Source organism: Epinephelus fuscoguttatus, linkage group LG4 (genome assembly GCF_011397635.1).
Source record: "Epinephelus fuscoguttatus linkage group LG4, E.fuscoguttatus.final_Chr_v1".
NCBI lineage: Eukaryota > Metazoa > Chordata > Actinopteri > Perciformes > Serranidae > Epinephelus > Epinephelus fuscoguttatus.
Genome location: NC_064755.1, coordinates 9,912,033 through 9,926,407, shown reverse-complemented (window position 1 = coordinate 9,926,407; position 14,375 = coordinate 9,912,033). Strand labels below are relative to the sequence as shown.

General features: G+C 40.9%; 1 protein-coding gene across 7 annotated transcripts in view; it reads left to right on the top strand.

Moving 5' to 3' along the window:
* Window positions 1-14,375, top strand: part of LOC125887136 (Fanconi anemia group A protein-like) — a 29,767-nt gene that overhangs the window by 12,483 nt on the left and 2,909 nt on the right. For 2 of the 7 annotated variants that reach the window (XM_049573708.1, XM_049573706.1), the window contains exons 12-37: window positions 696-837; window positions 1,562-1,695; window positions 2,153-2,263; window positions 3,234-3,329; window positions 3,555-3,617; window positions 4,539-4,627; window positions 4,769-4,829; window positions 4,963-5,012; window positions 5,223-5,293; window positions 5,654-5,752; window positions 5,969-6,102; window positions 6,228-6,298; window positions 6,550-6,649; window positions 6,827-7,014; window positions 7,120-7,216; window positions 7,414-7,617; window positions 8,431-8,504; window positions 8,612-8,740; window positions 9,205-9,274; window positions 9,444-9,619; window positions 9,775-9,880; window positions 9,990-10,049; window positions 10,515-10,619; window positions 11,068-11,183; window positions 11,416-11,575; window positions 13,013-13,075. In XM_049573708.1, the coding sequence (XP_049429665.1) occupies window positions 696-837; window positions 1,562-1,695; window positions 2,153-2,263; window positions 3,234-3,329; window positions 3,555-3,617; window positions 4,539-4,627; window positions 4,769-4,829; window positions 4,963-5,012; window positions 5,223-5,293; window positions 5,654-5,752; window positions 5,969-6,102; window positions 6,228-6,298; window positions 6,550-6,649; window positions 6,827-7,014; window positions 7,120-7,216; window positions 7,414-7,617; window positions 8,431-8,504; window positions 8,612-8,740; window positions 9,205-9,274; window positions 9,444-9,619; window positions 9,775-9,880; window positions 9,990-10,049; window positions 10,515-10,619; window positions 11,068-11,183; window positions 11,416-11,575; window positions 13,013-13,075 (2,769 nt within the window). Of the gene's footprint in view, window positions 1-695; window positions 838-1,561; window positions 1,696-2,152; window positions 2,264-3,233; window positions 3,330-3,554; window positions 3,618-4,538; window positions 4,628-4,768; window positions 4,830-4,962; window positions 5,013-5,222; window positions 5,294-5,653; window positions 5,753-5,950; window positions 6,103-6,227; window positions 6,299-6,549; window positions 6,650-6,826; window positions 7,015-7,119; window positions 7,217-7,413; window positions 7,618-8,430; window positions 8,505-8,611; window positions 8,741-9,204; window positions 9,275-9,443; window positions 9,620-9,774; window positions 9,881-9,989; window positions 10,050-10,514; window positions 10,620-11,067; window positions 11,184-11,415; window positions 11,576-13,012; window positions 13,076-14,375 lie in introns of all 7 variants that reach the window. The other 5 variants (XM_049573707.1, XM_049573705.1, XM_049573712.1 and 2 more) reach the window with 4 other exon arrangements.

Below are 14,375 nucleotides of genomic sequence, written 5' to 3'. Positions count from 1 at the left end.
CTTACTTCAAAGTTGAGAGAAACAAAATAAAACTCACAAAACCATCTTGGTTCATCTTTCCACTGTTCCAACAATCATCAACTCAAATCATCAAATCATTGGTTGAAATAAACCCTTAATTACCCAATTATGATGTGTAAATATGCTGGCTCTATACTGTACATGCTTAAATTACTGTTTATTTAGATGGAGTCTGGTGGCTTTTGCTGTCACAATCTGGGGCTATTTCTCGTTAAACATAAAGGATCTTCCTCTCTCACAAAAATGTCAACCTCTGTAAGGATACCTTCCATAAGCTGTCAGACACTTAGAAAAACAATCTGAGCCTGTCAGTGGCAAAAACAAGCACTTTCGGCGGGTGTATGTTTGCGGCGTGAACTTGCCCCAAGTGTAGACAGATGCAACAGCAATCAAATCCCTCCAGCTTCAGGCGTTCAGCCCAGAGGAACACAGCACTGAGTGTATTGATTTATCTGTAATGATGTTCTTAGCTGCAGCAAACAGCTTGTTTGTCTGTCAGTCACTCCCTGTGTTCTGCTCTTGGTTTCTTTAGACTAGCACTTTAGTTTATGGTTTCACAGAGCTAAAGAGCTTACTTTTAATGCTTTTTGTATTTTCAGATTTGTGGTCACAAGGGTCTATTGTAATGGAACTAACAGTAACTTGTCTGTGTTATCGCTGTGTTTCTGTACCAGCTGGCTGTAATCTTCAGTGTGGAGCAGCTGCTGTGTCACCTGCAGAAGGTTTTGGAAACCCATGAGGTCAACTGGAAACACGTCCTGTGTTTCCTCTCCACTCTGCTGGTTTACAACCCCTGTGCCCAGACCAGCCTAACAGGTAAACACAGCAGCCTGCTTTTACCGGTATCTCTTATATTGGATTCAGACAGCCAAGTGCCAATATTTTGAGCTGAGACTACGCATATAGTCAGATTGTCAAAATAGAATTAACTTAGTTTTGCAGTTTTTTATAGATGAGTGAAGTACTTAGAAGTTGCCCTTTATAAGGCAGTTAACATTGCCCTGGTTCCCTCAACAAAAAGCCAGTGTAATTTTTTCCACTGGATTTTGGATTGCCATGCGGAAAAAGCTAACGTTTTGCTATAAACAAACCACACCACAGTTGCGTGACTTCATCGTCACCACCATAACGAGGCTGTAAAGCCGTGTTCGGAGTGATGACGCTGTGTAGTCTCATTCAGCCACATGTTAGCAGCCGTCTTTTATAAGACCCTTTAGAGCTTCAAAATAATGAGTGGGGTATTTACTGACATATTTTATGTTGTAGAACAAGCGTGAAAGTCTCTTCAGCTTGTGTTAACCACAGACCTTATTTCAGGCATCTAACCAAAAATCAATTCAAACACAACCCTCGTCCTTGAGATGAGGCAACTGGGAGTGCAAAAAAGTTAACTTATTCCCAGGTTTAAGAATACATTACTTAACCACTCTATAAACACAATGGGAAACACAGATTGATAGAAATCAGATGTAAATCATATCATATTTACTCTAGTGTTACAAGGCTTGTCATCTCCGTTATGTTTCTCTGCTTCCACCAGAGCTGCTGTCCAGGCTGCTGAGCTCTGCGTTTGAAGGTTATGACCTTGAGAACATGATAACCGCCTTCCTCTTGGCTCGACAGGGTGCACTGGAAGGACCAGGCATCTTCCCTTCCTACGGCAACTGGTTCAAGGTTTCATTTTGGCTTTGCAACACTAGTTGGCTGTACATACCTCAAATGTCCTGTGCTGAAGGAATGAATTCTGTTCAGGATGAAAATGCCTCTGAATTACTGTCTAGACTATGGACATAATATGCCTCGAATAAAACTCAAGATAATAAAATAAATTCCTGCCAGTGTAATTTTGAATAATTGTGCATTTGTATTTGATAGATTTTGATCAGCTTGTTCTGTACTAGTGTAAGACCTATTTTTTTAATAATTATCATTTGAAATGTGCAGTAAGTATTTTTTTTACTTTTCCAGATTATTTAACAAAGGTTGATCGTATGTCTGTGTGGATTAATAGGGTTTTTGATCAAACAGATGATGCAACAGTTTACAAGATCCTCTGATTGTCTGTTGCAGTTGTTCCTGACACAGACAGAGGGCCAGAGTTTATAAATATTTCTTTATTGTGCCTTTTCAGATGTCTTTCGGCGGAGGCAGTGGCTACCACGCGACCAGTAAGAAATCTCTGGTGTTTCTGCTGAAGTTTCTGTCTGACTTGGTGCCTTTTGAACCCCCACTGTACCTCAAGGTGACATTCTGCACACGTCTATGACTATCCATAACCTCATTTCACTGGACATAAGATACATCGTGTCTTATATATTCATGAACCTGTAATGATCCCCACGGGCAAACTTATATAGATGTAGAAATAAAACTGTACTTTCAGTTTTTATGCTATTTTGTACTTTCTCCACTACATTTCAGAGGAAAATGTACTTCTTAATACATCCACAACATTTATCCAGCAGCGTTAGTTTACAGCTACAGCTATATTGCTTTTAACATTAAGATTTTTTAGCTAAAAAACATGATAAGCTTATAAAACACAGTCATTGTTTAAAAAAATCAAACCAGTAGTTCTCAACCTTTTTGGTTTATGACCATTAACAATAGAACTGTGTCTACATGTGGATATTATACAGCTGACTATTGGTGCCTTCACTGAACTTTTACACAATGAGATTTTTGATAGATATCATCAGCAACACAGAAAACACACCAAGCAGCAGCTAAGTGTGGGTTGTGGTGAGCTGCCATGCATTGGCTATGGAAACCTGTGGAGAATGCTTTGAGCTCAGCGATGATAGAGCAGCTCCTTTTCCCTATCCAGTTATTCATTCACAAGACCTCTAGGCTGAAAACCTAGAAAGTAAAACTACCTCCACCTGGACCAGCTTTACACAGTTCTGCTTCAGTATTAACAAGTTAATAATGTAAAATGTATCAGTCACAGACGATGTCTAACTGTATAATCATACATGCTTAGCAGGTAATGCTTTTACTGAAGTCATATTTTGAATGCAGAACCTCTACTTGTAATGGAGTATTTTTCAGTAGTTACATTGGTACTTAGAGTCCTTCCTCCAACACTATCTGCAGTCTGTGCCGGACTAGAAAACCAAAACAGTTAAGAGTGTAACTGTAAGAAAACAGTAGAAAGAGAGAAATCACCCAGCTGTGATTTTTAACACCTCACTGTCATTTTCCTCTGGTAGGTTCACATCCTGCAGCCTCCATATGTACCCGTGAAACACCGCAGCCTCCTGATGGAGTATGTCACTCTGGCCAAGACCAGGCTGGCTGACCTCAAGGTGAGAGCAGGGGTAAAAAGGTTCAGTCTTAAAAGGAGGGATTTAGCCTCAGTGCATGATTACTGTGTTATTTTTAATTTTCATATTGATGGAAGAAAAATGTAATGATTATGTTATTGGTTGGTTTCAAGAATTTCTGAATCCAATAGAATCTATAGTACACACAGTCCTGATTTCTATCCATGACGTACGTGTGTGTGTGTGTGTGTGTGTGTGTGTGTGCAGGAGTCAGTGGAGGACATGGGTTTATACGAGGATGTTTCTGGTGCAGGTGGAGCATCAGTGCAGGTAACAGTGACACCCAGTGGTTTGTTTGTATAATGACACCCATGGTGAATTGTTGGTGCCTCAGCTCTCTGGCCAGTGACAAATGATGAGAGATTTCAGTACAGAATGTCCTTATTTTGTAACTCTTTGATATACTGGATAAGGAAAGCCCCCCGGTGTACTGAAACAAACATTTCATGTATTGTGTCTAAACCAAGATTTGAAAACCAGAAACCTCAGCACCTGGTGAAGTTATAATTGATGCTAATCAACAGCCAATCAAGTCTCTTGCAGCTGTGATCATTTTGTGCTGTAAAAATCTTAGTTAAAACAAATTTTTAGTTTTAAATACTTAAAATGTTTCAATATTGGTTCTAATAGTAGAGTTTTAATAGCAATACCATAACAATCAATAATTAAAGGAAGAGATCACCTTAAAACCAAAAATGCATATTTTTTCCTCTTACCTCTAGTGCTGTTCATAGATCGAGATTGTTTTGATGTGAGTTGCAGAGATATCGGCTGTAGAGATGTCTGCCTTCACTCTAGTTATAATGAAACTAGATGGCACTCGGCCTGTGGTGCTCAAAGCGCCAAAAAAATACAAACAGCAATGTCTCTTTCCAGAAATCATGACCTGATTACTCAAGATAGTCCACAGACCTAATCATGAGCAGTTTAATGTAGGAACTATTTTCTTTCTACAAAACTACACTTGCCAGCTATATCACTGGGCAGAAGGAAGCGTGCATCTACTCATGGACGAGAGGCTCATGCTCATGACAGCACAAGATGTAAACATTAATGGCGTCCTCCTCGGCTCAGCTGTAGCATTAACTAGCTCAGTGGTGTTAGGTCAAGCCCCCAGGAACAGCATCAAGCTTTGAAACCATTTTTAATCTCTTAACAGTGTATAACAGTATAATGTCTGTGTGTGTTCAGCCGCAGTGCCAGGCTGTCCAGGATGTGGAGAAGGCCGTGTCTCTGTTTGAGAGCACAGGAAGAATCTCTGCCACAGTCATGGAGGCCAGGTATTCAGTCACCTCACCTGCAGCATATTCAGAAAGTGCCTCATAGTATATGCAGGACTTAAAGAAGTCTGAGTTTTTGTGTAGATGTAAGAACTTGAATTAAACAGAGGCTTGGGCACTTAATTGACTGTGGTCTCACAGTATTTTCCGGAGGCAGTACTTCCTGACACGATTCCTTCCAGCTCTGCTGACACCGAGGATGGTAAATAACCTACACCTTACTGTTATTTTGTGTCTAATCTACACGCTGTCAGATGTCACGTTCTTCTGTTATTTTGTCACAAATCTTCACATCACATGCATAAATTCAAGTTTCTCTTGTCTTTCACTTCCAGCTTCCTGTCAAAGCTGATGCTCGGATGAGTTTTATAGAAGCTCTGAAAAAGTGAGTTACTTTCAGAGGCTTGTAAAATGTGCAGAATTTTATCCTGTCATGTATTTATTGTCTCCAAAAATATATTCTTTAACACATTTAATCTGGGGAAATGGGAAATTTTGATTTAGCACCATTCCTTTTTTGCTTCTTATCAATAATGATTATCTGTGATTATTCTGTATGTTTTCACTGTTCTGACACATGTTTGTCTGTACTCAGAGCAGATAAGATCCCTGCTGCACAGTATTCATCTTATGTGGAGTCCTGCCAGAAACAGAGGCAGCAGGGTGGTGGGTATTCTTTATAACGCTCATTAATTGTGTACTCACAAAGATTATCTTTTTTTGTACATGGTTTCAAATTCAGGTACATAAATCTGATTTACTCTGATGATGTAACAACCACCTACAAAAGAGTAAGTTTTATTTTACTTTATATTGGCGTCAAAAAACTTCAGAAGGTTACATAATACAGCGATGACAATATTTGAAAATTTGTGAATGCGTCATCTGACAGAGGCACAGCTCACTTACAGGGAGAGTGGAAATCTCCTCATGCTGTCACATTTTAATCACTCTGTGGTTTCTCTTTTCCCATCATGACAAACATAGATGTAATATTGTACGACAGTCACATGATTGTGTTTTCAGGGAGTGCAGTGTGTGTGGACACTAATGATGATCCTCTGGAGGTCCTGAAGGTTCAGCTGCAGGAGTTCACAGAGCTGGTTAATAAGGGAAATGATGGAGGTGAGCAGATATCATGAAAGGACACACACACACACACACACACACACACACACACACACACACACAAACAACTCCATGTGAATATTAATGTTGCTCCATAACTGCTCAGTCAGTTCAGTCACACAGCACATCCCCATCCTCTCTTTTGAGTCTTGAATCATGAGGTCCTTTGTTTCCCTCATTCCCATACCTGTCAAGCTGGTCATGTATCCACAGATATGTCGGCCCAGCTGTCCAGGATCTCACACACTCTGGGCGTCATCTTTCCGGGCCGTCCTGATGAGCTGGTTAGGCAGACAGTCATCATACTTCACATTAACACCCCTCCGTCTCCTGATCTTCACGTCAAAGTATACACTGATGAATTTCATTCTTTATTTTCATGTTTTTATATCACCAGTTGCTGCTGTATCAGTTGTCTGTATGCACGTCAAGAATTTTATGTATTGTTAAATTCTCTCGCCTATATTCTCAGGTTGTAAACATGATCCTGAGGAACTTCTGCCAGTGCCTGTTGGACGCTTCCAGAGCAAACCCTCCTAATAAGTGAGTGCTACAACTTTTAAAAAAAATCTTACAAATAATAAACAAGAAATAAGATCATTGCCAATGGATTAATCATAAAAAAAAAATCTCAGTTGTATCGAGTACCATTTAGTGGCCATATAGACCCTTTTATCTACATACCGCATGTGATGAACAGCAGGCACAAAGTAATTCAATCCAGTTTTCAGTGCACAAGTTTAGATATAAATTCAATTGATGTTATGAGATCTCTTTCATTGTGATGTCTCCAGACAGAGCCAGTGGGCCTCCAGATTCGTCAGTGTCCTGCTTGGTAACACACAGTTCCTCTCCAGTCTTATACAAAGACTCTGGGACCTATTTCATAACCAGGTACATAAATCCATATTCACGTTTGTGTCTGGTAACTCTTACTGTTTCACATCATACATGGATTGTTTTGTTTTAAACTTTTAGGCTTGATTAAAGTCAATTGACCTCTTTATTCCCCCACGCTGCTCAAATCAGTACATTCACTCATCAGCCTTACAAACTTCCTCTGTCAAAAAGGGGTCATCGCTGAGTGCTGCCCACTTACTTGGTCTGGCAGCATTTATGGTCCATGTCCACGCCTCCATGTCCCACAGTCCTCTGGTTCAGCTGGTCCCGCCCATTCTGCCTGAGCCAGTACCTGTCGGAGAAGCTCTTAGCTCCGCGCTGGTCTGCAGCACACAGGCTAACATGCTCTTCTGTGTCAGGTGAGTGTGGCTGGATGGTGAAAAACTTAACCTGACTCATCTTGTGTTGTCAATTTCTGATACTGGCATCTGGCCTCGACTCACAGTCTTGTTGTTGCTGTCCAGGTTGTGTGTGGCAGCCTTGTGTTATGGGATCTGCAGAGGGGACTCACTGCCCCAGCACCAACAGCAGGACTACATCCTCAACAGCTTCTATAAGAAGGTGTCTTTTTCTCTTACTGCCATAATGTCATGAGTTTTGCATGTGTTACATTAAAACACTTGACTCAAGAAAGAGCTACAGGGAAACACTCACACCATTTACTTGTGAAACATTAATAAATAAGTTTTTCTTGCTGATGTTATGGAGGCATGAGTTGGTACATCCTCAACTCTGCATGTAATTGTGTGTTTGTCCAGCTTCTGTACCTCATCCCAAGACTGTTACCTGAAGCCAGAAGAACTCCCATCACTGCTGGCGGTCACATAAGGGAATACCAGGAGGAGAACCTGCCCGGCCTGTGGAGCAGTGCCACGGACACCAACAACACTTGGAGAAAAACGGCTTTGCATCTGTGGAGGCACCCAGCTTTCTGTCAGCTACAACACACACCGCAGTATCAGGTAAAATGGGTTCACTGGCTCCACTTGTTCTTGACTTGAATAAAGCGTCGGCTTAGTGAGTGTTGAGATGTGTTAGTGTGGAATATTATGTTCAGTGAGCATCAGAGAGCAATCAGTAACTTTGTTACTTATATAAATTTCGCCGGGTGTAAGACTGGAGGGAACAATGTGTGTCTCGTGTGTGTAAGTCAGTGTGTGTGTCTATGTCCACAGCTAATCTCACAAACTACTGGACCAAACAGCCTCTTATTTTGTGTGCAGATTTGTGTCTGTATGCTCATTGACTTCTTGTGGTTTCAGTGATTCGCAGTTGTTGTTTTATTGACTGTTTAATACCGTCATTGACTGCTGATTCCATTCTCCTCTTAACCAGCCAATAGGGGGCCACAAGTCCTCAACAAATTCATGTAGCAACAGCATAGAGCAAAGGCATCTCTGGCAATCAGCAGGCTAAAAACAAGCCTCACTGTCTGGTGCAGGCCACAGTTTGGCCTTCGTCTTGGCTCAAAAACTGACATTAAAAAGAAAAGTTTGGTCTTATTTTGAACCTGGGTGTCTGCAGATTAATTCCATTCCTGATACATTATGATCCACTAAGGTTGGGCATGATATGAGAGGAAAAAAACATTTTATCAGGAGGAGCAATTACACTGGGCACAGCTGCACTGCATGTATTGAGTGGCCATGATCACCTCTAGCACCCGGGTGGAGATCTGTGGTCTGCTGAGTGCACTTTTCTAGTTTGTATTTAAATTGATTGATGGACTGATCTTATTGACGACAAAAGTACCCTCACCCTTTATGTTTGTCAAGTTATTGATTTCAGAATGGCTGGCTAATGAGCTCAGAGTACAGAGAAGTGAAGACGCCCTGTCAGACCCAGAACGGTAAAGCAGCACACACACACACACACACACACACACAGCAAAAATAAAGTCAATGTACCTAGTAAGTGTGTGTGTGTGTGTGTGTGTGTGTGTGTGTGTGTGTGTAGTCAGGAGTACCAACAGTGGGCCTGCTTGGAGCTCTATCTGTCTCGTCCGGAGGAGCAGGGAGGCTGTGGTGGAGATGTGAAGAATCTCTGCTCTCATCTGCTCAAAGCCATCATGGACCAACAGTTAAAGTGGGTGACACAAAATGTCTTCTGTCGTAGATGTAATTAGCGTTGTTAATGGACATAAACAAACTTACAAAAGACATCGAAGTGTAATAGATTTAATTTTTGTTGTGTAGCTCAAGGCAACAGGCTAGTACATTTTTTCAAAAGTTTGTGTGTCAGATCTTTTTCACAGAAAGCATACAGGTCAGCATGAGTGACCCCTGAAGCGTACACAGCTTATTGTTGAGTGTATGAGGTTAATTTTACAGTGGTTTTTAAAAAGTCAAGTGAAAAATGAAGTTTAAATGAGGCATATTGGCTCTCTCCCTGTGCTTGTGAATACAGTAGTCTCTATGTTGTACTATAGCACCCTGAAAGACTCAACAAGTACACCCTGTTCTCTCCTTTGTGAAACCTAATAATAGGTTGGAAATAAACTGGAAATAAACTGTAATAAAATGCAACTCTTAACTCTTTTATGTCAACAGTGAGCAGAGGCTGGAAAAGATCTCGTCAGAAACGGGAACCTGTCTGCCAGACATCCTGTCCAGGTTACAGGTGTGTACACTGAATATGACGTGTTCATCTGACACAAGTATGCTTATAAACAAACTGTTTATTAGAATGATGTTGTGCTCATAAATACATTCCTAGTTAATCTATTAAAAGTGATTTTAATTAAAAAAAAAAAAAAGACAACTATCATTCTGTGCATGTGTATGTGTAGGAGCTTGTCTATGAGATGGAAGTGAGCGATCTCCCTGGCAGCCATAGGAGCAGAGCTGATGTGTGTGACTTCCTGTTTGAGTTGGTGTCTCAGAGATGCTGCTTCACAGAGGCCTCAGCTCCTCCGAGCATCAGCTCTGAGCTCAGCCTGCAACACACACTGAACACATGGAACAGGTATGCGCTGTACACGAGCTCCTTTTATTGGTACATGGAGGAATCTCCAAAATACCTGGGGAACCAAATATTTTCTGAGTTGGTCTTGTGTGCGAAAAGTCTGAAAACCACACATTAAATGTATAGCCACTGAAAACCTTCTGTGTGTGTCACAGAGTGCTGTTGGCTCTCCCAGCAGTGTTATTCATTAAAGTAAAGTCTGAAGGAGGGAGGATGACTCTGGAGTGCAACACATTGATAGAACATGTCAACCAGCATCAGGTGAGCTGCCCAGTTCAGATTGTATCAGATTGTAATACATTTCTCTCCAAATCTGATCAGCTGTTTGGAAAAGTGCTCTCATTTTTCATCTTCTCCTGTTCAACAACAGAGGAAGATGTGTTCTCTAGTCGGCTTGCTGTCCTGCCATCTAACATCACACCTCCTGAGAGTGAGAATCATTTCATTAAAATCTAAAGACAATTTAAATCTAAGCTACTAGTGAAAAAAAATATTGTACGCCTAACACCGTGTCCTTACAGCAAGTGTTTCTCTGTCCACACTGAATCCTTTAAATATGCACTTCTGTAATGTTATGTAACAGTTGTTTTATATGGTGATATTTACTGGAAATGACATACAACATAGCCAACAGCAATTAGGTTGTTATTAGTGATGTTTTTTTTTACCAGAAACTTGCAGGATTCTGGATTTGCAGGTTGGGTTTGGGTCATTGATTAAGGCATGTGTTAACGGGTTGGGCATGGAGGATTGGCTCTCATAACAGGCTGGATTGGTGCAGATCTTAAAATACCCTGACCTGTGCATCACTATAAGCTACATTTTTCACTGTATTTCCACAACCTCCTGTGAGAAATTCAAGTTTAATAAGTTGCTGTCTGTGTGTCCTCTCCAGGGTGTGTTATGTGCTAGTGTACGTTGTGGACGCTCAGGTGAAGAAGTCAACAAAGCCTGGACTCAAATCAGTCTACATTGTCCTTTGCTCCTGGTCTCCACAGTGGTACTGTTTGTTCTCCATACAGCTAATGAATGGTCATTTTCAGGTTGATACTTGTATATACTAAAACATGTTTACATGCTGTAATGGTAAAAACAAGACAACTGACGTGTTCCAGCAGGAAGATGAAATGAAATTGTGCAGAATTTTTCGACATCTGCAACCAAAATTACATGTTTGCCCGATTTAGCATGTAGCCTCATGTATGTTAGCAATGTACTTGCAGCTGAGGAATGACTGTGATGGAGAATAGCAGCACTTCTGCTTGCATTGCACAGTCAGACCATTACCATCATCCTCACTGCATAATTTTGACAATAACATGACATCATGCTTCTATTACATGGAGAGGAAATGAACAAAACCAGTACTAATGCAGACCTCGTGAATGTTTTTGATTTGCGGGCTCAGGCATCATTTACATGATGATTATGTGTGTGTGTGTCTGTAGCACTGGTGGGAGCGTCTGTCGCCAGTGCTGTTGTCACTGTGGCATCGTCTATGTGATGGAGAGCCTCTCCCAGAGCAGCTGCAGCTCCTCTCTGACTGTCAGAACTGGGCATGCAGGTAAAGCCTCACTCTCATAAACCACCACCCCTGATTCTCTGATTCACTTCACTCCATGCCACTGTTGAAACATTTTACTGTTAGTGTGAAGGATACGAAGAGCTGACACAAAGCAGTCCCCTCTGGACCCTCAGCTTCCATTTCAGAGTCAGTTTTATCTTTCTGGTGCTTTGTGTGTCTCTTGGTTCACTTGGCTCATATTGGGGTGATTTTAATTCTGTTTGCCGTTCAGTTTAGAGAAGGGGCTGTCATCATCGCCAGTGCCTGAAGCTGCAGCTCTGCAGCTGGCCGCCAGCCTGCATCGTGCCTGGCGGGGCTCTGGGTGTGACAACCAGGGCTTCAGTGCTGCTCTGAATGTGGTACAACCAGAGAGGGGCACAAAACACCGGCAGGTAAAGAACTTTCACACATAAATGTAATTTTCACCCCTCTGTCAAAACCAACCAGGGTGTTTGCAGATTTGTTTCCATTCAAAAACATCATCTTTATACACAGTGAGCTACAGTTTTAATGCTGCTACTGTGTCAACTTTGTTACTGAGGTGAGGTGATTGTCCAAACTGGAAAAAAGAGGACAAGAACACAACAAAACATTCCTTTAATTTAAAAAAAAAAAAAAAAAGGAGGGAAAAGGGAAACGATGCAAAAAAACAGAATTTTTTCTCAGTCGAGGGTAATTCAGTGTCTGTGGCCTAGACGTTTCTGTCTACCTAGGAGGGACACACAAGTCATTCTGTGAGCACAAGGCAACAATGTATTTTAAGCTTTTGTCTTACCTCACTCAACTTGTCTGCCACCGGATTGAGAGAGAGGCCTCTTGCCTTTCTCTCTCCCAACTGATGCTGGGTTGATTGGAGATGAGCTACAGTCAGTTCTCCTTGATCAGCTATCACAATTCCCAGCTGGCATCTGTTCCTACAGAGTCCATGTTCCTCTGGCTTCATCTTCTGGAGCCAGATGCATAGACAAGGTGTATGCACAAAAACCCCCAGAAAACATTAACATTTATCTCTGTTCATGATCGTTTAATTTCACCCTGTGAAGTTTGTAAAGTCAGTTTCAACATAAGCGGTATGAATGAATCATTGATCATCCTTCCGATGTTTAATCATAATGATAGAGATTTTACTGCAGTGATGGTTTGCAGAAAAAAAAATGAAATAGTGGTACAGACTGTACAAATTCCCACAGCCCTGTGTCATGGCAGCTGCTCTGGTACTGTTGGACAACTAAGCCAATGCAACACATTTGGTGAAACTGCACTTTCTTTACCGGATTTCTCATAGACAGGTCTAATAAATAGTGGAGGGGCACCAGTATTGATATGCAAACAGATATTTAAGAGTGTTTCTATATCCATTTATGGAAACTGTGGATGTGAAAATGCGGCTCGTGCATGTGCCCCCAGCCCCACAAGGATTGAGATTTGTAGATCTAAATCAGGCGTACACATGGCTTTATAAATCTGATGAAAAGAATGCCTCTCCACATTTCCGCCTTTGTGCGTACACAAAGTTTTAGTCATGAATCTACAGAGTTTTATGCATCTGGCCCCAGGTGTTGGTTAACATCACACCACACCACCAAGATGAACAGTGCTCATGTCATAAAGGTTAATGGCAGCCAGTAACAGTGGGTAAACCGGATTCCAGAAATAATAGTCTTATTGTTCTTTGTCCCATTATCTCTGATCATACATAGCTCTCTAAAAATATACATTTCATTTGTTGTTTTAACATCCACCTGCTCTGAAAACAGCCAGAGGTTTCTTTTGTTGTGTTTTCCCATGTTTCTTATATTTACCTGCTGCCATCTCATTTCTTTGTCCAGGTGCTTGTTTTCCTGCTTTTCCTGTGTGTAAATGACTATCTGTCATCACTCCTGTATCCTCAGGTAAGGAATAGCAATTAATTGACCCTGCTCTGCAACAAACAATTTCTACTAGCAGATTTTGTTTTTGTGTTGGTTAGACACAGCAAAGCAGTTAGGATTTAGTAACACTTTATTTGGATCGTCCACCTACAAGTAGTTTATATTTGTGACATTTTAACAGCGTATTAGCTGAGATTACAATGTAACTGTTTTACTCTGTCTGTGGATGTTAAACAAATGATCTGTAGAGTATATGTGACAAATTATGAACATACCTACATGTTCTCAGAATATTTAGTGTAAAGCATGGTGTTGGAAAACCTATAACGGTAATAGAATTACACAAATTCATTTTCCAGGCCTGGAAAAGTCAGGAAAATTACCATGTGAATTCTATGACCCACTACTACTTTTAAATTGCACTGCATTTTTTAGATGTAGCAATGTTTGTGTTATACATATGTATATATTATTATATATACATATTATGGGTCCACAAAAGTCATGGAAAAGTTCTGAAATATTGTCCATGAAAATGTGTTGGTACTCTGATAAAGTGTTATGGGGATTTTTATGCAGTTCGAGAGAAAGGTCTGTGAGGCCGAGCTCCAGTTGATAAACCCTAATAGCAACATCCACACAGACTCATGGCCTGAGAGAAAATAAACATGTCTTTTGTTTATCTAGAAGCTCATTATTAGACATGAACCCTGTAACACCATACACATAGTCCAGGAAGGAACAGAAGTTTTTGGTCATGGAAATGCTCCTTATGAAAGTAATGGATGAGTGATATATGAATTGAAGCGTACTTTACTGCTGCTCTCTTTGTTTATCTCTCTAAATAAGAGTGCTCAGGCAAATGGTTATATTATTAAAGGAACAGTGTGTAAGATTTAGGGGGGTTCAGTGGCATCTAGTGGTGAGAACTGTAGATTGCAACCAGCTGAAACTCCTCCTGGTTAGAATTCCTTCCGTGTTTTTGTACCGGGAACCAAATTACCCGCAGAGGTCTCCTCCTCCCCAAAACAAATGCAAGTGGTAATTTACATCAGTGATTTTCTGATGCTGCTAATTATGGTGGCTGATGCAAAAATGCAAATGGCCATATCTAGAGCCAGTGTTTGGTCTCTCCATTTTGGGCTACTGTAGAATCATTGCAGTAACCATGGCAGTCTCTGTGGATGAGGTCCCACTACCTTTGTAGATATAATCCCTCATTCTGAGTTAAGAAAAACACAGTGATTCTTATTTTCAGCTGATTATACACTTAAGAAAACATATTTGTTATATTCAATTTCTGCCAATAAAATCCCCTAAA